The sequence below is a fragment of the Mobula hypostoma genome, chromosome 20, assembly GCF_963921235.1.
Source record: "Mobula hypostoma chromosome 20, sMobHyp1.1, whole genome shotgun sequence".
In the NCBI taxonomy this organism is placed as follows: Eukaryota; Metazoa; Chordata; class Chondrichthyes; order Myliobatiformes; family Myliobatidae; genus Mobula; species Mobula hypostoma.
Genome location: NC_086116.1, coordinates 33654169 through 33678194, shown reverse-complemented (window position 1 = coordinate 33678194; position 24026 = coordinate 33654169). Strand labels below are relative to the sequence as shown.

At 44.6% G+C, this 24026-nt stretch overlaps 1 protein-coding gene across 11 annotated transcripts in view; it reads left to right on the top strand.

Annotated features, from left to right (window-relative positions):
* frmd4a (FERM domain containing 4A) overlaps positions 1 to 24026 on the top strand; it is a 523313-nt gene that overhangs the window by 432194 nt on the left and 67093 nt on the right. For all 11 annotated transcript variants that reach the window (XM_063072636.1, XM_063072634.1, XM_063072635.1 and 8 more), the window contains 2 exons: positions 19719 to 19795; positions 20279 to 20417. In XM_063072636.1, the coding sequence (XP_062928706.1) occupies positions 19719 to 19795; positions 20279 to 20417 (216 nt within the window). The remainder of the gene's footprint in view (positions 1 to 19718; positions 19796 to 20278; positions 20418 to 24026) is intronic.

Below are 24026 nucleotides of genomic sequence, written 5' to 3'. Positions count from 1 at the left end.
TGTCCCCAGGGCAGAAATGTCATATGCTAGAGAACATAAATTTAAGGTGAGAGAGGGAATGTACAGGTATGTTACTGACCAGAGAATATTGGGTGCCAGGAATGGACTGCCTGGGGTACTGGTTGAAGCTGATATGACAGTGGCATTTTAAGAGGATGTTAGGCATGTAAATATGCAGGGACTGGAAGGAGGATACAGATCATTCACAGGCAGAAAGGATTTGTCTAATTTGATTGTGCACTTTGCACTAACATTGTGGGCTGAAGGGCCTGTTTTTGTACTATGCTGCTTTATGTTCACCATATACAACCCCGAGATTCATTTTCTTGCGGGCATACTCAATAAATCCATAATAGAATAATAACTATAATAGAATCAATGGAAGGCCTCGCCAACTTAGGCATTCAACCAGTGTGCAAACACCAAAAGAAAGAAAGAATAATAAATAAATAAGCAATAAATATTGAGAACATGAGATGAAGAGCCCTTAAAGTGAACCCACAGGTTGTGGGAACATTTCAGTGATCGGGCAAGCAATGCTGAGTGAAGTTATCCCCTTTGGTTCAAGAGCCTGGTGGTTGAGGGGTAATAACTGTTCCTGAACCTGGTGGTGTGAGTCTTGAGACTCCTGTACCTCCTTCCTGGTGGCAGCAGCGAAAAGAGAGCATGACCTGGATGGTGGGGCTTCTTGATGAGATGACTGCTGCTTTCCTGAGACAACATTCCTTGCTGATGTGCTCAGTGATGAGGAGGGTTTTACTTGTAATGGACTGGGCCGTGTCCATAACTTTTTGTAGGATGTTCCAGTCAAGGACATTGGTGTTTCCATACCAGGTGTGATGCAACTAGTCAGTATACTCTGCACTGCACATCTATAGAAGAGCGTCAAAGTTTTAGATGTCAAAGAGGTTCCTCAGATAAACAGAGAATGTTCCATCCTGCTGCTGACTTGTGCCTTGTCGACAGTGGAAAGGCTTTGGGGTGTACGCCACTCACTAAAGGGTGCACTGCTCAAGTAGATCCTGATGCAGATTTATTTATCACGTGTTGATCGAAACATGCAGTGAAAAGTGTCGTTTGTGTTAACAACCAGCGCACTCAAGGATGTGCTGGCGGCAGCCCGTAAATATTGCGCCCATGCCAACATAGCATGCTCGCCATATATGGCAGAACGACATAAAACACAACAAACAACTAAACAACAACAAAACAGCCCCTTCTCTTCCCTTCCACGCACTCACCCACATACGCAGTCCGCCAACCCCAGGACTGGCTGTCTTCGGTCTCCAGCCTCCAGTGGCCTCGTAGTTGCAGATGTTAGGCCCAGCAGACTCGCAGACTCGGGGCTTTGTCCATTGGGCTACAACTTCCAGTCTTCCGATCGTCATTTGGGCTTTGATCTTGTAGTCACAGTACTTACGTGCATGAGAAAGTCTGCAGATGCTGTAAATCCAAAGCAACACACACACAGAGTGCTGGAGGAACTCAGCAGGTCAGGCAGCATCTATGGAAAAGAGTAAACAGTTGGCGTTTTGGGCCGGGATCTTTCCTCCTGCATTCTGTGTTTTATCATATTTACATGATTGGTGCAGTTGTGTGTTTAATCAGCAGTGACTCTGTAGGATGTTGATAGTGGGAATATTGATGATGGCAATGCTATTAATGTCAGGGGAAGGAGATTAGACACCCTTGTGTAAGATGGTCTGGCCTTTTTGTGGTATAAGCATTGCTTACCACTAATTAGCCCACATTGTCTCTGTCTTGCATCATACAGACACCATCTGCTTTATACAGTCACAATCTGCTTCATTAGTTCATAGTCTCGTTCATTTGGGTGGCCTGGTAGCATAGTAGCTAATGTAAAGCTTTACAGTAGCAGCGATCACCGACCAGGGTTCAGTTCCCACCACTGCCTATGAGGAATTTGGACATTCTCCCTGTGATCGCATGGGTATCCTCCAGATTCTCTAATTTCCTCCCACATTCCAAAGACATACTGTGCGTTAGTGTTAGTAAGTTGTGGGCAAGTTGGCAGCACCTCTGGGCTGTCCCCATCTCCCCCCCACCCCCAGCACATCCTCGGACTGTGTTGGTCATTGATGCAAAACATTACATTTCACATGGCATTTCGGTGTACACGTGACGAATTAGTCTTAAATCTCTGTCGAGAAGTTGGAATTGAAGTGTGACATTTGAACCAGTCTTTATTTTGTGCTCAGAGTATTGGTCAGAAATGATTTTGTGCCGGTGTGCGGAAGTTCTTTATTGTAACTGTTGTTTGATGACTTCACCGTTGCTGGAAGCCAGGGATTTCACTGAATGAATGCCTGAAGCGATGATGTGGAGAGCAGTGGAATTTTAACTCAGACAAGTGCAAAGCGATGCATTTCGAAAGTTAAGCCAGGACAAGGCACCCCACTGTGGTGGCTACTAGTTGTTAGTTGTTACTTGACCCCCCCCCCGCCCACTCCCAAATTCCTGATTATTAGCTGAACGGAAATCGCACAGCAGCCAGTGTGGGATTTGAACTGGGGCTCTCCGATTGCTTCTCCGAGTCACTTGCTTACTAGTGTGGTTAAATTAACTCCTGTGTTAGATCTGTAACCCTGCCCTAGCTCCAGCTGCGGTTGACTCACTGGTATTGTATCTGTTGTACTCAGTGCAGCCAGAGAATGCGACAGGCAGGTTGGATTCTTCCCATTCTGTCGCAGATCATCTCCCAAAACGCTTGGCAAAGACCCACGCACAAAGTGCTAAAAATAGACCTGCAGATTTTAATCTGCTTCTTCTGATTTGGACAGGATGTGGTGCCGCTCACCTCTGGCTGATTTATCCGTCCTCACAGGAGGCTCTATTATCTTGAGTGGTGCAGATGTTAATGAACGGCAAGTCGGCCAGGATCTTGTTGCTTAGTCATTATGGTCTCATCTGTTTGATTGTCTTTGAACTATATTTTCGGCAGAACACACTGATGTTAATCTGCTTCAGACTGAGTCACTCAACTAACTGGGACCAGGTTATTGCACGGAGATGGTAATTACTGGAAGCTTGCTGCACTGTTAGGTCATTAGTAGTCTACAGATATAGAGAAGGGAATTGGAAATCCAGAAGACTAGGCAACATAATAGTTTGGCACAGACTAGATGGGCTGAAGGGCCTGTTTTTGTGTTCTGTGACTCTCATGTCTAATTGATTAGTCAGTGAAAGGTGAGTAATAAATATGCACGTGGAGGGCAATACTGGTCACTTCATTATAGTAAAGAATGTGGTCACCTCAAGAAGGCAATGTGGAGGATGCTGTCTAAATTAGTGGGCATTCATCCACAAAATCCGACAGAGGATAGTAAAAACTGCTGAGAGGATTACTATGGATTCCCTCCCTCCCTCCACCCGTTTGTGACCTTTACCAGGAGCGTTGTATTTACTTATTTATAATCATATTTTGGTTTATGTGTTCTGTATGGTACACGTATTGCAGATACACTGTAGAACATTTGGTTGTATATACGTACAGTCAAATGACAGGGTCCCAGGCAGTCTTTCCACTTGAGGTAACACTTCACCTGCAAATCTGCAGGGGACGTCTTTTGTGCTGGTGCTCCCAACGCAGCCTCCTCCACATTGGTGAGACCCTTCGTAAATTGGGGGACCACTTTGTCGAGCACCTCCGCCGCATCTGCCAAAAGTGGAACTTCCCGGTGGCCGAACATTTTAATTCCGATTCCTACTCCCGTTCTGACATGTCGGTCCATGACCTTCCCTTGTGCCAAGATGAGGTCACCCTCGGTGAAAGAGCAACATCTTCTATTCCATCTGGGTAGCCTTCAACCCTGATGGCATGAATATTGATTTCTCCTTCTGGAACCTCCCCCTCCTCCCCCCTGCTTCTTCTGTTCCCCGCTGGCCTCTTACCTCTTCTCACTTGCCTGAGTTCCTTCCTCCTATCGTCCACTCTCCTCTCCTTTCAGATTCCTTCCTCTCCAGCCTTTTACCTTTCCCACCCGCCTGGCTTCCCCTGTCACCTTCTAGCTATCCTCCTTCCCCTCCCTCCACCTTTTTATTCTAGCATCTGTCCCCCTTTCTTTCCAGTCCTGCAGAAGGATCTCGGCCCGAAACATCAACTGTTTATTCATTTCCATGGATGCTGCCTAACTAGCAGAGTTCCTCCAGCATTTTGCGCGTGTTGCTTTTGGACTTTGGAAAGTTTGAAGACTTTCTGGTGTTAATTCTTTTATTGGAATTGTTTTTGAAATTGGTTTATTATTGTTACATGTACCAAGTACAGTGAAAACAGTCCCAGTCTAGCCACAGCAATTAACCAGCAACAAAAGTGAGGCTGTGTTTAGAGCTTTCTGTTCAGTGACAGATGGGGTGGTTTGAGTATCTCAGAAACTGCTGCTCTTCTGAGGTTTTCATGCACAAAAATGTCTTTAGATTTTACAGAGAATGGTGCGAGGAACAAAAAAACATTCAGTGAGTGACAGTTCTGTGGGCGAAAATGTCTTGTTAATGAGAGAGGTCAAAGGAGAATGGCCAGACTGGTTCAAGATAAGAAGAAGGCAACAGTAACTCAAATAACCACACAACAGTGGTGTGCAGAAGAGCGTCTCACCACGCAACACATTGAACCTTGAAGTGGGTGGGCTACAGCAGCAGAAGACCATGAATGTACACTCAGTGGTCACTGTATTAGGTACAGGAGGTAGCTAGGAAAGTGGTCACTGAGTGTATTGGCTTTTAAGTGGGGACACTGAAACATGACAACAAGCTTTGTTGTTGGGGTATGAGTTTAACCAATACACTATAAGCAGCTGGTGTTAGATGCAGGAGCAGTGTGTGGACTTCCTGGCATCGCATTCTACTGACATCAGTGGTCTTGTACAGAAAGGTTAAGTGAGCTAGGACTTTTCTCTTTGGAGTGAAGGTAGATGAGAGGTGACTCAATAGGGGCATACAAGATGATAAAAGTTATAGAGTGGACAGCCAGAAACTTTTTCTGAGGGCAGAACTGGCTAATATGAGGGGGGGCGTAATTTTAAGGTGATTGGAGGAAAGTATAGGGAGGATTTCAGAGATAGCTTTTTCACATGGAAAGTGATGGATGTGTAGAACGCCCTGCCGGGGTGGTGGTGGAGATATATAAGAAACTATTAGATAGGCACATGGATGAAAGAAAAATGGAGGTCTGTGGGGGAAGGGACAAGTTAGATCGATCTTAGAGTAGGTTAAAAGGTCAGCAGAACATCGTGGGCCGGAGGTTCTGTACTGTGTTATACTGGTCTATGTCCTGTGTTCGAACTTAGTATCAGGAAGGAAGTGTGTTACTCTGGTAACTTCCAAAGCATTATTGACCCTGTAATATTTAATACCTTCCTTGGGGACAAGCCCCAAACCCTACTAGATTGTGCAGTGGAGCCCGGTCTGGCTCAGTCCACAACTTTGACAACGTTTGCAGCATCAATCCTTTTGGTGGCGGGGGTGGGGACGGGGACTCAGCGTCCCTGCCAAGGGGAACATCTTGGATCCATTACTGTGTCTGGTTCCTGGAGAAAGCGAATCAGGGCTGTGAGCATTTGACATGCGATCTGCAAACAGGAAGGCAGCGCAGTCCTCCGAGGATGAGGATGTGTGCACTTTGGGGACCAAATTCTTTGATGGGGCGGAGCTACAGATAAACTTGGCGAGTGGTTTGGGTGCAGCAGGAATTAACGAACTCCACAGCACTCTGGAGAGCACTGAGGCAGCGTTCAACCTGATTTTTTCAGCTGTTACTTTGGGCCTCTGTGGCTGCTCTGTAATACCTCCCGAGTGAAGTACTGGTGGGAGCTCAGCACACGGCAAATGACCAACTACTGGAGGGACTCCGCACGTCAGTCAGCGTCTGTGGCCGAAGAGGGATTTTTGATGTTTTAGATCGAGACCCGGCGTCCGGTCCCAAACTAAAATATCGACAATTCCTCTGTCTGCACAGACGCTGCCAGGCCCACTGAGTTTGAAACCAAATTTGAATTGCGTTCATCTGCACAGGTGCAATGGAAAACTTAATCGCAGCAGCATCACTGGCACAGAGCATAAGAGACACGACATGCACATGTAGAACATACTGCTGGACATCAAACATAGAACAGTACAGGTGCTTTGGCCCACAACATTCTGCTGACCTTTGAACCTACTCTAAAATCAATCTAACCCTTCCCTCCTACATAGCCCACCATTTCCTATCATCCATGTGCCTACCTAAAAGTCTCTTAAATGTCCCTAATGTATCTGCCTCTACCACAACCCCTGGCAGGTGTTGTTTCCACCCATCACCCTGTATAAAGAATAAATAAATATACCTCCTAAGTGAAGTACTGGTAATATCCTCCTTATACATTCATCCTTAATCTTAAAATTATAACCTTTTCAATTATCCTATTTATAATAACCTTATGAAATTACTCCATTACCTTAAAATTATGCACACTCATATTAGCCATTTGAGCTTTGGCATAAAGGCACTGGTTATCCACTCTTCCTATATCTCATATAATCTTGTACATTTCTATCAAGTTATCTCTTATTTTCTTTTGATCTGAAGAGAAAAACCCTAGCTCGTTCAACCTATCTTCATAAGACATGCGCTCTAATCCAGGCAGCATCCTGGTAATTCTCCCCTGCACCCTCTCTAAAGCTTCCACATCCTTTCTATAATAAGGCAAGCAGAACCGAACGCAGAACTGCTCTACGTTCTATGATCCACAGTCCAGAAGAGGGGTATAAGTCCAGACCATCAACAGGCCATTTTCCTCCACAGATGCTGCCTGACCCACTGAGTGTTAGGGCACTGAGGTGTATGGTAGAACAGAGGGATCTGGGTCAAAGAGGCTCAGGATCTCTGACTGAACGTCCAGAGGGAATTCCAAAGCCTGGAGAGGGAGGGAGTTCCTCTGCATCTCAGTTGGAAACTGCTGGCCAATTGTTCTGAGTGAAAGTGTCCACACCCCACACCCCCACCATGCTGTACATTGCAGCCTAAGGAACCAGCCTCTCACCAGACTCCATACTTACATGTAGCATCTGAGTAGAAGGATGCCATTCAGCCCTTCCAGTCTCTGCCAGCTGGCAGAGCAATCCAAAGGTACAGGGCAATATGGCAAAGTAGCAGCAGCACACAGTTTACAGCACCTCTTTCTATCCCCCTCCCCTCTCTCCCTCTCTCCCTCTCTTTCTCTCTCTTCCCCCCCCCCCGTTTCAAACACACACCTTCAACCATCAACATAATGATGAAATGTCACCTTTTGCTTTGCTGCATTGCTCCAGACCTGTTGGCTTGTGTTAGAGGTACTAGCGGAATGGCACTGAATAATGTCCTGTGACAAATCTGTTTAAAAATGACATGGCCTTAAAAATCCGGCAGAAACATTGCTCCCGTTGCTATGGATTCAGTGTTTACTGACATCTGTTGGTTGCCATGTATGCTTTTAAAACAGTGAAGGTTGATTACATCATACATGATGTGGAACACATGTTTTGGGAAATTAAGGACAGGATCTTGATTTAACGATTACAGCAGGAAACTACACGGTCAAGTAGTGCAGGTCTGCTTCGATTTAATTCTGCAGCTGGGACCTGTTCTGCGCTATTGTGCGGGGCTGCAAAATCACTGGACGCATCACAGCGGTGGAACATTTGTGTGATAAGGCTGCTGCCTCACACCACCAGAGACCCAGGTTCAACCCCAGCCAAAGAATACTGTCTGTTCAGAGTTCGCACATTCTCCCTGTCACCTCTTTAGTTCATCCACCCCTGGCCTCCAATTTCCTCCCCGTGTCCCAGCGATGTGTCAGATTTAGATTCACTTATTTATCACATGTTCATCGAAACACACAGCAAAATGTCATTTGCATTAGCAACCAATGTAGCCCAAGGATGTGCTGGGGGCTGTCCACAGGTGTCCCCACACATTCTGGGGCCATCAGAGCATGCCTGCTGTGTTCAGCACTGTAGGTCTGTGGGTTAAAAGCTTGAGAACTCCTTCCACCAGGTTCAAAAAGAACTTCTGTCTCACAGTTATCATCTCTCATACACAAAAGTGAACTCTTGATCTCCTGATCATTCTTTTACCTTATTGTAGATCTCTGTATCTGTAACTGTATATCCTCCGTTCTGCTTTCCCTTTTGTATTTGTGTATGGAATGATCTACTTGGGTGGCAGGCAGGTAAAAGCTTTTCATAAGCACAAGCAATTGTACATTCCGTTTTGTACGTACTTATTGCCTGTTGCTCTGCTTATATTTAGGGCAGCAGTGAAGGTCCTCCACCTCTGGCAATGTTCAGGGCTTCCATCATCGTGTCAGTAGCGTCCTTGCGGTTTTCACTACAGTCTGCCATGCAAGTCCCAGATAGAGACTCAGGAATATCATTGGACTCTGATGTAGAAGGATTTTTCATTGCTATTTCCGTAACAGTTTTGTTTTACCAGTCAGGGTTGTTAGCCCTGAGCTGAACCCCTGAACCTGGAGGACCAGTGGACCACTCTCAGTCTGGCCTCTACCCTTTGACCTGTTTGGCATGGATGACTCTACCAAGAGACAAAGCATAAAGCCCTGACTCCAGACAGCGTAGCTCTCTGGATCATTGAGGCACACAAACCACCAAACCACAACAATGTGTAGGTCCCCTTGGAGGATAACATTTATTGATAACAGTGAATTTATATCTGTAACATCCATTTTATTTTATTTCAGAAACATAGAAAACCTACAGCACAATACAGGCCCTTCGGCCCACAAAGCTGTGTCGAACACGTCTTACCTGAGAAATTACCTAGGATTACCCATAGCCTTCTATTTTTCTGAGCTCTATATATTTGTCCAGGAGTCTCTTAAAAGACCTTATTGTATCCGCCTCCACCACAGTCACTGGCAGCCCATTCCACGCACTCACCACTCTCTGTGTAAAAAAAAAACAACAACAACAACTTAACCCTGATATCTCCTCTGTACCTACTTCCAAGGACCTTAAAACTGTGCCCTCTTGTGCTAGCCATTTCAGCCCTGGGAAAAAGCCTCTTGACTATCCACACGATCAATGCCTCTCATTATCTTGTATACCTCTGTCAGGTCACCTCTCATCCTCCATCACTCCAAGGAGAAAAGGCTGAGTTCACTCAACCTTTCTCATAAGGCATGCTCCTCAATCCAGGCAACATCCTTGTAGATCTCCTCTGCATCCTTTCTATGGTTTCCACGTCTTTCCTGTAGTGAGGCGACCAGAACTGAGCACAGTACTCCAAGTGGGGTCTGACCAGGGTCCTATATAACTGCAACATTACCTCCCAGCTGCTAAACTCAATCCCACGATTGATGAAGGCCAATGCACCGTATGCTTCCTTAACCACAGAGTCAACCTGCGCAGCAGCTTGAGTGTCCTATGGACTCGGACCCCAAGATCCCTCTGATCCTCCACACTGCCAAGAGTCTTATGATTAATACTATATCCTGCCATCATATTTGACCTACCAAAATGAACCACCTCACACTTATCTGGGTTGAACTCCATCTGCCACTTCTCAGCCCAGTTTTGCATCCTGTCGTCGTCTCGCTGTAACCTCTGATAGCCCTCCACACTATCCACAGCATCTCCAACCTTTGTGTCATCAGCAGATTTACTAACCCATTCCTCCACTTCCTTATCCAGGTCATTTATAAAAATCACGAAGAGAAGGGGTCCCAGAACAGATCCCTGAGGCACACCACTGGTGACCGACCTCCATGCAGAATATGACCCATCTACAACCACTCTTTGCCTTTCATGGGCAAGCCAGTTTGGATCCACAAAGCAATGTGCCCTTGGATCCCATGCCTCCTTACTTTCTCAATAAGCCTTGCATGGGGTACCTTATCAAATGCCTTGCTGAAATCCATATACACTACATCTACTGCTCTATCATCATCAATGTGTTTAGTCACATCCTCAAAAAATTCAATCAGGCACGATCTGCCTTTCACAAAGCCATGCTGACTATTCCTGATCATATTATGCCTCTCCAAGTGTTCATAAATCCTGTCTGTCAGGATCTTCTCCATCAACTTGCCAACCACTGAAGTAAGACTCTCTGGTCTATAATTTCCTGGGCTATCTCTACTCCCTTTCTTGAATAATAGAACAACGTCCGCAACCCTTCAATCCTCCGGAACCTCTCCCGTCCCCATTGATGATGCAAAGATCATCACCAGAGGCTCAGCAATCTCCTCCCTTGCCTCTCACAGTAGCCTGGGGTACATCTCGTCCAGTCCCGGTGATGCTTTCCAAAAGCTCCTGCACATCCTCTTTCTTAATATCTGCATACTCAAGCTTTTCAGTCTGCTGTAAGTTATGTCTACAATCGCCAAGATCCTTTTCTGTAGTGAATACTGAAGCAAAGTACTCATTAAGTACCTCTGCTATCTCCTCCAGTTCCATACACACTTTTCCACTGTCACACTTGATTGGTCCTATTCTCTCATGTCTTACCCTCTTGCTCTTAACATACTTGTAGAATGCTTTGGGGTTTTTCTTAATCCTGTCCGCCATGGCCTTCTCATGGCCCCTTCTGGCTCTCCTAATTTCTCTCTTAAGCTTCTTCCTGCTAGCCTTATAATTTTCTAGATCTCTATCATTACCTAACTTTTTGAACCTTTCATAATCTCTTCTTCTTGACTAGATTTACAACAGCTTTTGTACTCCACGATTCCTGTACCCTGGCATCCATTCCCTGTCCCATTGGAACGTACCTATGCAGAACTCCACACAAATATCCCCTGAACATTTGCCACATTTCTTCCTTACATTTCCCTGAGAACAGCTGTTCCCAATTTATGCTGCCAAGGTTCCTGCCTGATAGCCTCATATTTCCCCTTACTGCAATTAAACACTTTCTTAACTTGTCTGCTTCTATCCCTCTCCAATACTATGGTAAAGGAGATAGAATTGTGATCACTACCTCTAAAATGCTGTCCCACTGAGAGATCTGACACCTGACCAGGTTAATTTCCCAATATCAGATCAAGTACAGCCTCTCCTCTAGTCGGCTTATCTACACATTGTGTCAAAAAACCTTCTTGAACACACCTAAACCCCTCTCTGTAGGGACATGCCAATCGGTATTTGGTAAATTAAAATCTCGCACCACGACAACCCTGTTATTTACTCTCCAGGTCATTGAGACACATAAGCCTCCAAACCCTATAACATGGTGGTCGTCTTGGAAGGTTCCTCTACAACTCCATGACACGACATTGTCAGCTCCTTCTCTAGATTTGAGGGAGTGCTCTGCTGTCAGCAGTGCCATCTTTTCAATGTGCTTTTTCAGGTGGATGGTGATCACTTCTTCCATTCAGGGGCGGCAGGGGTGGGAACATGTGCTGTCTGGTTACCATCACCCTTTGGTGCACAGATCAGCAGTGTGTTCTCTGCCTTTATAAGTGGCCCCACTTTAGCTATGAAGTGCCTTGTGACTTCCTGGAAGGGATATGAGGATATGAAAGTGGGTGGAGCGTGGGTGGCATTCACTATATACAGGGAAGGGAGCAAAGCAAGTTCAAGGATGTGGAGGGATGAGCGGAAGAGAGGGTTGTGTTGATAGGGCAAGATAGTGTGGGTTTGCTGGGCCATTGGTTTTTCCCTGTGCTCTAAGCTCCACGCAGTGACGCCAAGTTTACATCTTGTTGGACTCGCAGAATCATACAGTTTGGGAACAGGCCCTTTGGCCCAACTTGTCCATGCTGACCAAGATGCCCACCCAAGGTCGTATCACTTGTCAGTATTCTAAACCTTTCCAATCCATGTACCTGTCCAAATGCCTTCCTTTTTCTTTTTTAATCTTTTTATTAGTTTCAGCACCATATACATTACAGAAAAATAGATGCAGAGAAATTGGGATTACATTATTGAAAAGATAGTTTAAACAAATATAACCTCAATTGATACATAATTCATGAGCCTCCCAAAATCTCAAAAAGTACAGCTCTAATATAGGGAAATATAAGATGAAAATGGAAAAAATATCATGAAAAAAAAGAGGAAAAAAAAGAAAAAAAAATTTCCCCCAAAAAGGAAAAAAAATCTAAACCAACTAAAGAAAAACTAAACTAACAAAAAGAAAAAGAATGGGCTATTATGATACCTCAGATAAGACCATTAGTGTCGTTAACTCCGCTCCTCTCCCCGTATATAGAATAACGAAGTAGAATTGGAAAGGGTCAAATTACATTATATGAAAGGATTGAATAAATGGTCTCCAAATCTCTTCAAATTTAACAGAAGGGTCGTAAATGACGCATCTAATTTTTTCTAAATTTAAACAGGACATAGTTTGCAAAAAGCATTGAACTATAGTAGGAGGATTAATCTCTTTCCAATTCAATAGTATGGATCTTCTAGCCATTAGTGTAACAAAAGCAATCATCCGACAAGCTGAGGGAGTCAGATGATGTTGTTCTATCGTTGGTAAACCAAAGATAGCAGTAATAGGATGGGGTTGTTAATCAATATTCAAAACAGTTGAAATAATATGAAAGATATCATCCCAGTATTTCTTCAGGAAAGGGCATAACCAAAACATATGAGTTAATGAGGCTATCTCAGAATGACATCTGTCACATACAGGATTTATATAAGAGTAATAGCGAGCTAATTTATCCTTGGACATATGAGCTGTAAATTGTATCAACGCGTGTTTAGCACATATAGAAGAATTAACTAATTGAAGAATTTTTTGCCATTTCTCAATAGGTAAAGTAAGCTTAAGTTCCCTTTCCCAGTCATTCTTGATTGAATTCGATACATCTGGATTTATTTTCGTAATCATATTATAAATAATTGCTATTGAACCTTTCTGAAAAGGATTTAAATCTAAAATTCTTTCCATTATATCGGATGAGTATGAAATTGGAAAGGTAGTAAGAACAGTATTTAAAAAGTTTCTAATCTGTAAGCATCGAAAGAAATGGGATCTAGGTAAATTATATTTATTAGCTAATTGTTCAAAAGACATGAAACAATTATCTAAAAATAAATCAGAAAAACATATTATACCTTTAGTTTTCCAGACTAGGTAGGCTTGATCCAAAAAAGAGGGTTGAAAAAAAAAATTAAGTAGAATAGGGCTTGACAAATGCCGTCTATGTATCTACTTCAACCACTACCTCTGGCAGCTCCTTCAGCATACTGACTACAGTACTGTGCAAAAGTCTTATGCACATATATATAGCTAAGGTGCCTAAGACTTTTGTACAATACCGTAGACTGGGAAGGGGGCAGGGAGAAAGGAATCATGGTTGGGAAAGGGGGAAAGGAGAGGGGAAGGAGCAGGAAGCACCTGAGAGACATTCTATAATGATCCATAAACCAATTATATAGAATCTCGTCTGGGTGTGTCTGCACCCTCTCCACCCCCAATCTCCTTTTCTGCCACCTGTCCCACACCCCTGCTATCATCATTCCCAAAATCTATTCCTCCCACCAGATTTGCAAACTTGCTGTCCACTCCACATTGACAAATATAGTACTGTGCAAAAGTCTTAGGCACCCTAGCAATATACATGGGTGGCTGAGCCTTTTGCACAATACTGTACACATGATAAATAATCTTGAATCGTGAACCTTGAACCCTCCATGTGAAAAGACCTGCCCCTCCAGTCTTTAAATTTGTCCTGTATCACCTTCAACTTGTGGCCTCTCGTTCTTGATTCCCTAGCCCTAGAGAAAAGATGTGTATGCATTCACCCTATCTATGCTTCTCAACACTTTGTACACCTCTATAAGATATATGGTCATGCACCGTGGTAGAAGAAATAAAAGTAAAGTCTATTTTATAAATGGCGACAATTCAAAAACCTGAGCTTCAAAGGGATTTGGGAGTCCTCGTGCAGGATTCTCAGGTTGATTTTCAGGGTGAGTTGGTAAGGAAAGCAAATGTGATGCTAGCATTCGTTTTGAGAGGGCTAGAATATAAAAGCAGGGATGGAATATTGAGGTTTTATAAAGCACTGGTGAGGCCTCACGTGGAGTATCATGAGCAGTTTTGGGCCCCTTATCTAAGAAAGGATCTGCTGGCATTGGAGAGTGTTCAAAGGAGTTTCACATAAGTGATTTTTGAGCTTAAAAGGCGTATCATTTGAGGAAGGTTTGATGGCTCTGGACCTATATTCACTGGAATTCAGAAGAATGAGGGGTGAGACCTTTGAAACCTGTTGAATGTTGAAAGACCTCAATAGAGTGGGTATACAGAGGATGTTTCCTATGGTGGAAAAGTCTAAGCCAGAGGACACAGTCTCAGAATAGAGGGTTGTCCTTTTAGAATGTAAATAAGGAGGAATTTCTTTAGCCAAGGAGTGGTGAGTCTATAATTTGTTGCAACAGGTGGCTGTGGAACCCAAGTCATTGGGTATATTTAAGGTAGAGGTTGATAGATTCTTGAGTAGTCGGGGCATGAAGGGATACAGGGAGAAGACAGGAGATTGGGACTGAAAGGTAAAATGGATCAGCTGTAATGAAATGGCAGAGCAGACTCAATGGGCCAGATGGCCTAATTCTGCTCCTACATCTTATGGTCTTATAAGATCACCCCTCAGTCTCCTACGCTCCAAGTAGCAATGATAGTGTCCTGTAATATGCTTGCTGTACTCTGTAATCAGCCAGAAATGTCAGAATATTTTTAAAACCTCCACCTCCTCTTGCTTGTTCCTTCCATAATATTATCCTTGGAGCCATTTCTGTCTGTCCCAGATTGTTTTCTGAAGACATTTTTTTTTACTTTCTTCCCTCCCAGTATAATTAGTGAGCATGTTCCTTGGCCATCACCCTCTCTCACTGATTTAGTTGCCTCCTGAGGCCTGTACACCATAAAGTATTAAACATTTTTCAACCCGGTAATCGATTCTGCAGACAGACAAGGTCTGATGAATAAATAAACATCCCTGCATTCAATATGTGAAAAGGTTAAGGGCTGATGGAAACAGGAAAGGGTGTCAATAATGTTGCTTGTTCAGATTTCTTTATTTCTTTTCATTCATTCTTGGGATCTGGACTTTATTTACTTATTGAGATGCAGCCTGGAATAGGCTCTTCTGACCCTTCAGGCCGCACCATCCAGCAATCCCTGATTTAGTCCTAGCACCTGGAGGAAACCCACACAGACATGGGAAGAACATACCAGCTCTCTACAGGCAGTGGCTGGAATTGAACCCCTGTCGCCTGTACTGTAAACCGTCGTGCTAAGCACCACGCTGCCGTGCCACCACAGATGCTGGTGAAGCTGGCATTAGCTCCCCTCCCTCACTGTCCTTGAGAATGTGCTGATGATCACCAGACTGCACAGTGCTGCAGTTGATAGGAGCACTGCCTCATAGTTCGATTCCGACCTCCGCTGCTGTGGGTGTAGAGTTTGCACATTCTCACTGCAACTGTGTGACACTCCAGTTTCCTCCCACAACCCAAAGACGTACTGTTCCCCTACCGACCTCCGTCCCTTTATTTAAGATATTTACTTACTGCCCGTTAGGCCACTGGCGATTAGGGCAGCAATGAAGGTCCTCCATCTCTGGGGGTGTTCAGGGCTTCAATCATCATGTCAGTAGCTCAGTTTTCAGTAATGTCAGTCATGCAAATCCTGGCTAGACACACAGAAACACCATCGCACTCAGATGTAGGATTCTTCATTTTTTCTGTAACAATATTGTTTGACCAGTTAGGGTTGTAGGCCCTGAACTGAAACCTCAAACCTGGAGGACCGGTGAACCACTCTCAGTCTGGCCTCTACCCTTTGACATATTTGGCATGGGTGACCCTACCACGAGCCAAAACAAAGCATCGACTCCAACCAGCATAGCTTTCCAGGTCTCATTTGAGACACGCGAGCCTTCCCAACGACAAGATTGTGGTCCTCTTGGAGGTTATTTAAGATGAGATTAGCGTTATTTGTCACATATACTTGGAAACATACAGTGAACTGCGTTGTTTACGCAGCATCCGACTCAGTCTGAGGATGTGCTGGGGACCACCCTCAAGAGTCAGCATGCTTCCAGCACCAGCATTTATCATGAGGCCCTCCATCCTCATGTCAGATTCTATCACCATCAGCCCTTTGTCACTTCCACTTTTCACCTCCAGCTTTTGACATCATTCCATAAGACTTGGGAGCAGAATTAGGCCATTCAGCCCATTGAGTCTTCTCCACATTCCATCATGGCTGATTTATTTTCCCTCTCACCTCCATTCTCCTGCCTTCTACCTGTAACTTTTGACGCCGCAACTAATCAAGAACTTATCAACCTCCTTTTTAAATATGACCAATGACTTGGCCACCACATCCACCTGTGGCAATGTATTCCACAGATTCAGCACTCTCTGGCTGAAGAAATTCCTCCTCATCTCTGTTATAAATGGAGGCTGTGCCCTCTCTTCCTCTCTTAGGCCTCTCTTCCCCCCACTATTGGAACCATCCTCTCCACATCCATTCTATCTAGGCCTTTCAATATTCAATAGATTTCAACGAGATGCCCCTTCATTCCTTGGTAGTGGATGCTGCTTTCCTGCAACAGCACTCTGTAGGTATGCTCAGTGGTAGGGAGGGCCTTACCCGGGATTGACTGGACCATAATCTCTGCTTTTGTAGAATTTTCTGTTGAAGGGCATTGGTGTTTCCATGCCAGGCCATGATGCAACCAGTCAATATACTCTGCACTACACATCTATAGAAGTTTGACAGAGTATTAAATCATCCACCCATCTGCTAGTAATTGGGATTGGAGTAGCTGGGTGGTTCTTGATGGTCATCATGGAGCCAGTGGGTTAAAGTGCCTGATACTGTGTGGTATCTGTCAAAGTGAATTTATTATTAAGGTATTTAGATGTCACCATATACCACCTTGAAATTTGTTTGTATATCTCTTGGAGACTGGAGACACAAGATTCTACAGACGCTGGAAATCTGGAACAACACACACGAAATGCTGTTGGAGCTCAGAAGTTCTAGATGAGGGGTCTCTGACCGAAACGTTGACTGTTTATTCTCTGCCATAGATGCTGCCTGACCTGCTGAGCCTCTCCAGAATTTTGTGTGTATAATCTCTCAACATTGATTTACACCCCTTTTCTGTTTGTCCATTCCCCATTCTTGCCCCCCTCTTACCCCTTCTCTTCTCACCTGCCCCTCACCTCCCTCTAGTTCCCCTTCTTTTTCTTCAGCCCTTTACCTTTGCACATATCACCTCCCAGCTTCTCACTTCATCCCCGTTGCCCCACCCACCTGTCTTCTCCCTCACCTGGTCTCACCTATCACTGCCAGCTTGTACTCCTCTCCTTCCCCCACTTTCTTATTCTTGTTTCTGCACCTCCCCCCCCCCCAAGTTCTGATGAAGAGTCTAGGCCCAAAATGTCAACTGTTTATGCCTCTCCATAAATGCTACCTGATCTGCTGTTACTGTGGCATTTTGTGTGGGTGTTGCTCAAGTTTTCCAGCGTCTGCAGAATCTCTTGTGCTGGTGTTCATTTTCCTCCATGGATGGTACCTGATTTACTGAGTTCCTCCAGCATGTTGTGTATGCTGCTCTCCACTGAGAGGCCTGGAATCCAGAATTCTCCTGTAGCGTAGTGGTTGGTGCGACGTTGTTACAGCTGGGGATGTCAGAATTCAATCCTGGCAGGAATTCTTTTTTTTTCTGGCTTCTGCCTGATGAAGTCGTTTCAACCTGAAATATTGACTGTCCATTCCTCTCCATAGTTGTTGCCTAACCTGCCAAGTCATTCTAGCATGTCACTTCTACGTTAAATGATACCTTGCTGATTCGAAGTGCACTTTTCGTCACCTGCTCTAAAGGTGGGGTGCGGTTACAGCTGCCCGCTGCTTTACACTTGCAATGAATTGGTGATTTTTTTTTATTAAAACTGGAAAAGCAACTGCTGGGAATCCACAGTGGGTCGGCAGCAGCTGCAAAAACACCAATCGTTGCTGCAGTTCCCACTAACCAAAGCAGCTGGGTACAGCATTAACCCTTTCCTTCCCCTTCCAGCTGCCGGTAGACCTTCTGTGCATTTCTCTACTACATTCTTGTACTAGTGGAATTACTGTACTGCAGGCTGCACGGTAGCATATTGGCTAGTGTAACGCCTTACAGCGCCAGCGATCCAGGTTCAATTCCCGCTGCCGTCAGTAAGAAGTTTGTACGTTCTCTCCGCGATTGTGTAGTTTTCTTCCACTTTCTTCCCACATTCCAACGATGTACAGGTTTGGGTTAGTGAGTTGTGAGCGTGCTAATGTTGGTTCCGGAAGCATGGCGACACTTGCGGGCTCCCACAGCGCATCCTCTGACTCCGGTTGTTGATGCAAACGACACTTTTTGCTGTATCTTGCCATGTAGATGTGAGAAATAAATATCTGGTTAACCAGGAGGAAGCAACAGGTAGGGAGTATCGGAGGGATTTAGGTGAGGAGGAGCTGTATAACTGCTAATCCAAGCCATGAGTTTGAACTCCAAGCCATGGAAGATGTGGTAATTCATCTGCTTCATTAACTAATTTAAGCCTCTGCAGAGTCGGTGGCATGGCAGTTAACATAATGCTTTACAATTCCCACCGCTGTCTGTCGTCGCGCTTCCAGTGCCAACATAGTATGCTCGCAACTCACTGACCCTAACTGTATGTCTTTGGAATGTGGGAGAAACCTGCGCGGTAACTCCTTCAGAATCGAGTCCCGATCTTACCGCAGGCACTGTAAAGCATTACGCGAACCGCTGCGCTATCGTGCAGATTCAAGATCCCAGTGACGAGTGTCTGTCGAAGAACTGAGCTGCAGATGGACACAAGGGCCCGATGAATTCTTGCCTCTGCTTGGAAGACGCAGAGGGTAGTTCTCGCCCAAGCATCTGGCCTTCGCCTGGTGTGTGTGACAGTGTGCAGTTGCCCCGGCCTGACGGGTCAGTCTCTTTAACGCTATCCCGGTGGATGTCAGCTGGAAAATTTCCCAATGCAAACAGCTGACATGTTTGAAATTCCTCACCCCTGCCTGTGCAGTGTGAAACACTCTCTTTACCGTGGATTAACGGTCCGAAACAAAACAGAAGACTTCAGTCATCCAAATGAACCGAAAGTGAGGGGTGGCGTAGGAGTTAAAGGCTGTGATTTTTTTTTCCTAAGGAATGCTGAGAATCATTCAGCTGAAACTCTTAAGTGCAGTTTCCTTTTTATTTCTGGCTAATCATATGGTCTCTGAAGAGACCCACCCTTAAAGCTTTCAGTTCTTTGCAGCCAGTAATAGTTAAGCAGGAAGTCGAGATCCCACGAGGGGGCATATGGTCAAATGTCTTCCCGTGTTGAGAGGAGGAAATTATCTCCAGCATTCATCCAGGACTGAGTCACAGGCGGTTCTACTTAACAGAACAGAGCACTAAACGTGTTCAGCCTAAGAAAAGTCTGCAGTTATAGGAATTGTGTGGAAGCTAGAGAGGGAGAGCAGACTACAGGAAGGCACTTACCAGCCGTTTTTTTTTGAAAGAAAAAAGAAGTCTTTTCAGGAAAACACACCCAAACTGTTTAGAAACCTGTTTACAGCCCCTTAATGCTGAGTCTCACAGAAGTAGGAGAGGAGACAGCCGTGTAACAAACCATGTGCCTGTGTGTGTCCAAGATCTGTTCTTATGTTAAAAGCAGTTGGAATTACAAACGCTTTACATCCCAAATCCTTCTGTCTTGTTAAGATTTTCCAATGGAGGCAATTGGAGAACCTGTACTTCAGAGAGAAGAAATTTTCTGTGGAAGTTCATGATCCCCGCAGGTAAGCTCAAAGTCAATTTATTATCAAAGTGCATATATGTCACCATATGCTAAAGACAAATTGCGCATGTTTTTAAAAAATGAATAATACTGAAAGCTTGATTTGCACAACATTGAACGAGGTCAGGAGAAGAATGAGAAAGATCAAACAGGCTCCTTGCAAAGTCTGGAATATTTGCTGCTTTAATGCAAATAGAAAGCTGCTCTCTTGTATCTTATTTTTGTTCTTCTCATTAAACTTGTTCTTTTCATTAAACTTGTAAATTAAACTTTAAGGAAGCATGCGGAATTTTTCCATCAGGCAAAGTATGAGTTCTCGGAGCGGAATTTTTAGTATGAATCCTCAGAGCAGGATCACTGCTGCATCTGTAGTAAGGCAGGGATTTGTGTCGTGGCGATAAAATGGCATTGCTGGTAATCCTATACCCACCAGGGACTGGAAGAGAAAGCGCGCTGTAACCTGGCTCTCTCTTTACATTCTCAGGGCCTCTGTAACCAGGAGAACCTTTGGTCACAGTGGAATCGCAGTGCACACATGGTACGCCAGCGCAGCTCTGATTAAATCGATCTGGGCAATGGCCATTAGCCAGCACCAGTTCTATCTGGACAGGAAGCAAAGCAAAGTAAGTACAAATGAACCTAGATGTTTCGGGTTAAGCGGTTTAACTGCGCTTCACCTTCACGTCCTGGGTACACAACCTCCTAGGGGAGTGGGGAGTGTGCCAAAGTTTGCAGAGGTCTCAGAGGTTTCGTAATACTGAAGTTGAAAGAGTACAAAGAAAGCTTACAAGGGTGTTGCTGGGACTGGAGGACCTGAATTAGAAGGAAAGATTGAATAGGCTCAAGCTGACAGAAAGTTGCTAGTAACTCAAATAACCACTTGTTACAACAGTGGTGTGCAGAAGAGCATCTCTGAATGCACAAGATGTCAAACCTTGAAATGGATGGAACGTAGAAGTTTGAGAGGAGATTTGATGGGGGTATACAAAATTGAGGGGTATAGATAGGGTAAATCCAAGCAGGCATTTCCATTGAATTTGGGTGGGTCTGCAACTAGAGGTCATGGGTTAATGGTGAAAGATGAAAAAAAGTTAAGGTGAGCGTGTGGAGAAACTTCTTCACTTAGAGGGCGGTGAGAGTGTGGAATGAGCTGCCAGCGCAAGTGGTGCATGTGAGCTTGATTTCAATGTTTAAGAGAAGTTTGAATAGGTATGTGGATGATAGGGGTATGGAGGGCTATGGTCCGGGTGCAGGTCATTGGGAGTAGACTGTTTAAATGTTTTGGCATGGACTAGATGGGCAGAAGGGCCTGTTTCTGTGCTGTACTTCTCTATGACTCTACTGTAATTAGAATCAGAAACAGGTTTATTATCACTGACATAATGTGAAATTTGTGGTGTTTTGTATCAGCTGTACCATGCAAGACATTACAAATTACTGTAAATTGCAAGTATATGCTCAGTGGCCACTTTATTAGGTACCCCCAAGTATGTTTGTGGTCTTCTGCTGCTCTAGCCCATCCACTTCAAGATTCGATGTGTCGTGCATTCAGAGATGTTCTTCTGTTGTAGCACATGGTTATTTGAGTTACTGTCACCTTCCTGTCAGCTTGAACTAGTCTGGCCATTTTCCTCCGACCTCTCATTAACAAGGCATTTTCTCCCACAGAACTGATGCTCACTGGATTTTGTTTTTGTTTTTCGCACCATTGTCTGTAATCTCTAGAGATTTGTGCGTGAAAATCCCAGAAGATGAGCAGTTTCTAAGATATTCTCAAATCAGCCTGTCTGGCACCAACAGTCACTTCACAGTCTGAGTCACTTCGATCGCGTTTCTTCCCCATTCTGATGTTTGGTCTGAACAACAACCAAACCTCTTGACCATATATGCATCCTTTACTGCATTGAGTTGCTGCCACTTGATTGGCTGTTAAGATATCTGCATTAAAGAGCAAGTGTACATATTAATGTGGCCACTGAATTTATTTATTTATTGAGATTCAGCATGGAGTAAACTCTTCCAGCCCTTTGATTCGAGCTGCGTAGAAATCTCCCTATTTAACCCTAGCCCAATCATGGGTAATTTACAATGACCTAGTAACCTACCAGCTGGTACATTTTTAGACCGTGGGAGGTAACCAGAGCACCCAGAGGAAACCCACGCGGTCATGGGGCGAAGGTACAAGCTCCTCACAGACAATGGGGGTTGCTGGTACTGTAAAGTGTTGTGCTAACCACTACACTACTGTGCCGTCCCGTGAATATAAATGAATAGTGCAAGAGAAGCAGAGCAAGGTAGTATTCATGGGTTCTGGGCATTTAAGAATCGGAATCAGGCTTGCTAATAGTGATACAATATATGTTGGAAATTTGTTGTTTTGTGGCAGTAGTACAGGGCAAGAAAATTACAAAAATTTCAGAAATAAATCAATAATGCATAAAAGGAATAGCAAGGCAGTGTCAGTGGTCAGTGATGGAGGGGAAGAAGTTAAAGTCCATCCCGAGCTTTATAGGCTCATTAGGCTGATGCTTATGCCGGTTTCTGTGGCGTGAAGCGACTGAGAATACGAGACTCCCCCCCCCCGCCCCAGATAGGACGCCAGTCTATCGTGAGGTTAACCCCCAGCATTTTTTGCTGGTACCCATTTTCAGCTGGGTGGACTGGAGCAGTGTGTGGTTAAGTGCCTTGCTCAAGGACACAACACGCTGCCTCAGCTAGGGCTCGAACCCACGACCTTCAGATTGCTAATTCAATGCCTTAACCACTTGGCCACGTGCCACACAGGAGGGAAAGAAGCTGTTCCTAAAGTCTTGAGTGTAGGTCTTCAGGCTCATGTACCTCCTCCCTGATGGTAGTAATGAGGAGGGGCAGGTACCGGACGGTGAGGGCCCTTAGTGATGGATGCTGCCTTCTTGAGGCATTGCCTTTTGAAGATGTCCTTGATGATGGGGAGGTTTGTGCCCAGGATGGGGCTGGCAGAGTCTCTTAAGATCTTGTGCCTCCATAGTAGATGTTGATACCACCAGTCACAATGCTTTCCACTGTACATCTGTAGAAATTTGCAAGGCTTTGTGACCAAAAAGACAAAATAAAGTTCAAAGTACATTTATTATCAAAGTACGTATGTTGTATACAGCCATGAGATTCGTCTTCTTACAGGCAACCACAAAGCAAAGAAACCCAATAGAACCCAATAAAACTAAAGAAGGCTGTCAAACACCCAGTGTGTGTGTGTGTGGGGGGAGGGGGGGTGAACAAATTGCAAACAATAAAAGTAAGCAAATAACATTTAGAACTGAAATTCACAAAAGTGAGTCCACAGCCAGTCATCACAGCTAGCCATCACTGCAGATTTAAAACCAAGTAGAAAATTCACAAGAAAAAGTAGAAATTAAAAACAAAGCCCTGAACATGAATCAGGACAGCAGAGTTCAGGCCATTCATCCCACAATGTTGTGCTGACCTTTTAACTTACTCCAGAATCAACCAAACTTTGCCCTCCTACACAGCCAATGATGCTCTATTTTTCTTTCATCCATGGGCCTATGTAAGAGTCTCTTATATGTCTCTAAACATCAGAAGACATAGGAGCACAATTCGTCTATTGAGCCCATCGAGTCTGGTTTGCCATTCAATTGTGGCTGATTTGATTTCCATTTCAAACCAATTCTCTTGCCTTCTCACCATAGCCTTTGCCGTCCTTACAGATTTGCAACCATCTGGCTAAGTAAACCTCCCCTTGGCTGTTTAAAAGGGATGTCTTTCTATTCTGAGGCTGTGCCCTCTGGACCTAGACACCTGCTATTGGAAACCTCCGCTCCATGTCCACCCTATCTAGGCCTTTCAATATTTGATAGGTTTCAATGAGATTCTCCCCCCCCCCCCCGCCAATTCTTCTAAACTCAACTCCAGTGGGTACGGAGCTTTCTGGCTCTTTTTCCTGCGGGTATACAGGATCAATGAACAACACACCATGCAAGTGCAGATATAAATAAATAGCAATAAATAACAGCATGAAATAACAAGATAAAGTGTCCTTAGAGTGAGGCCATTGGTTATGGGTACACCAGAGAATGAGTGTAGTTATCCCCCTTTGTTCAAGTGCTTGATGGTTGCTGGTTGCCATCACTAAGGGCCTCCTGAACCTGGTGGTGTGGGACCTAAGTCTCCTGTACTTCAGCCCGACAGTAGCAGCGAGAACAGAGCATGGCCTGGATGGTGGGGGTCCTTGA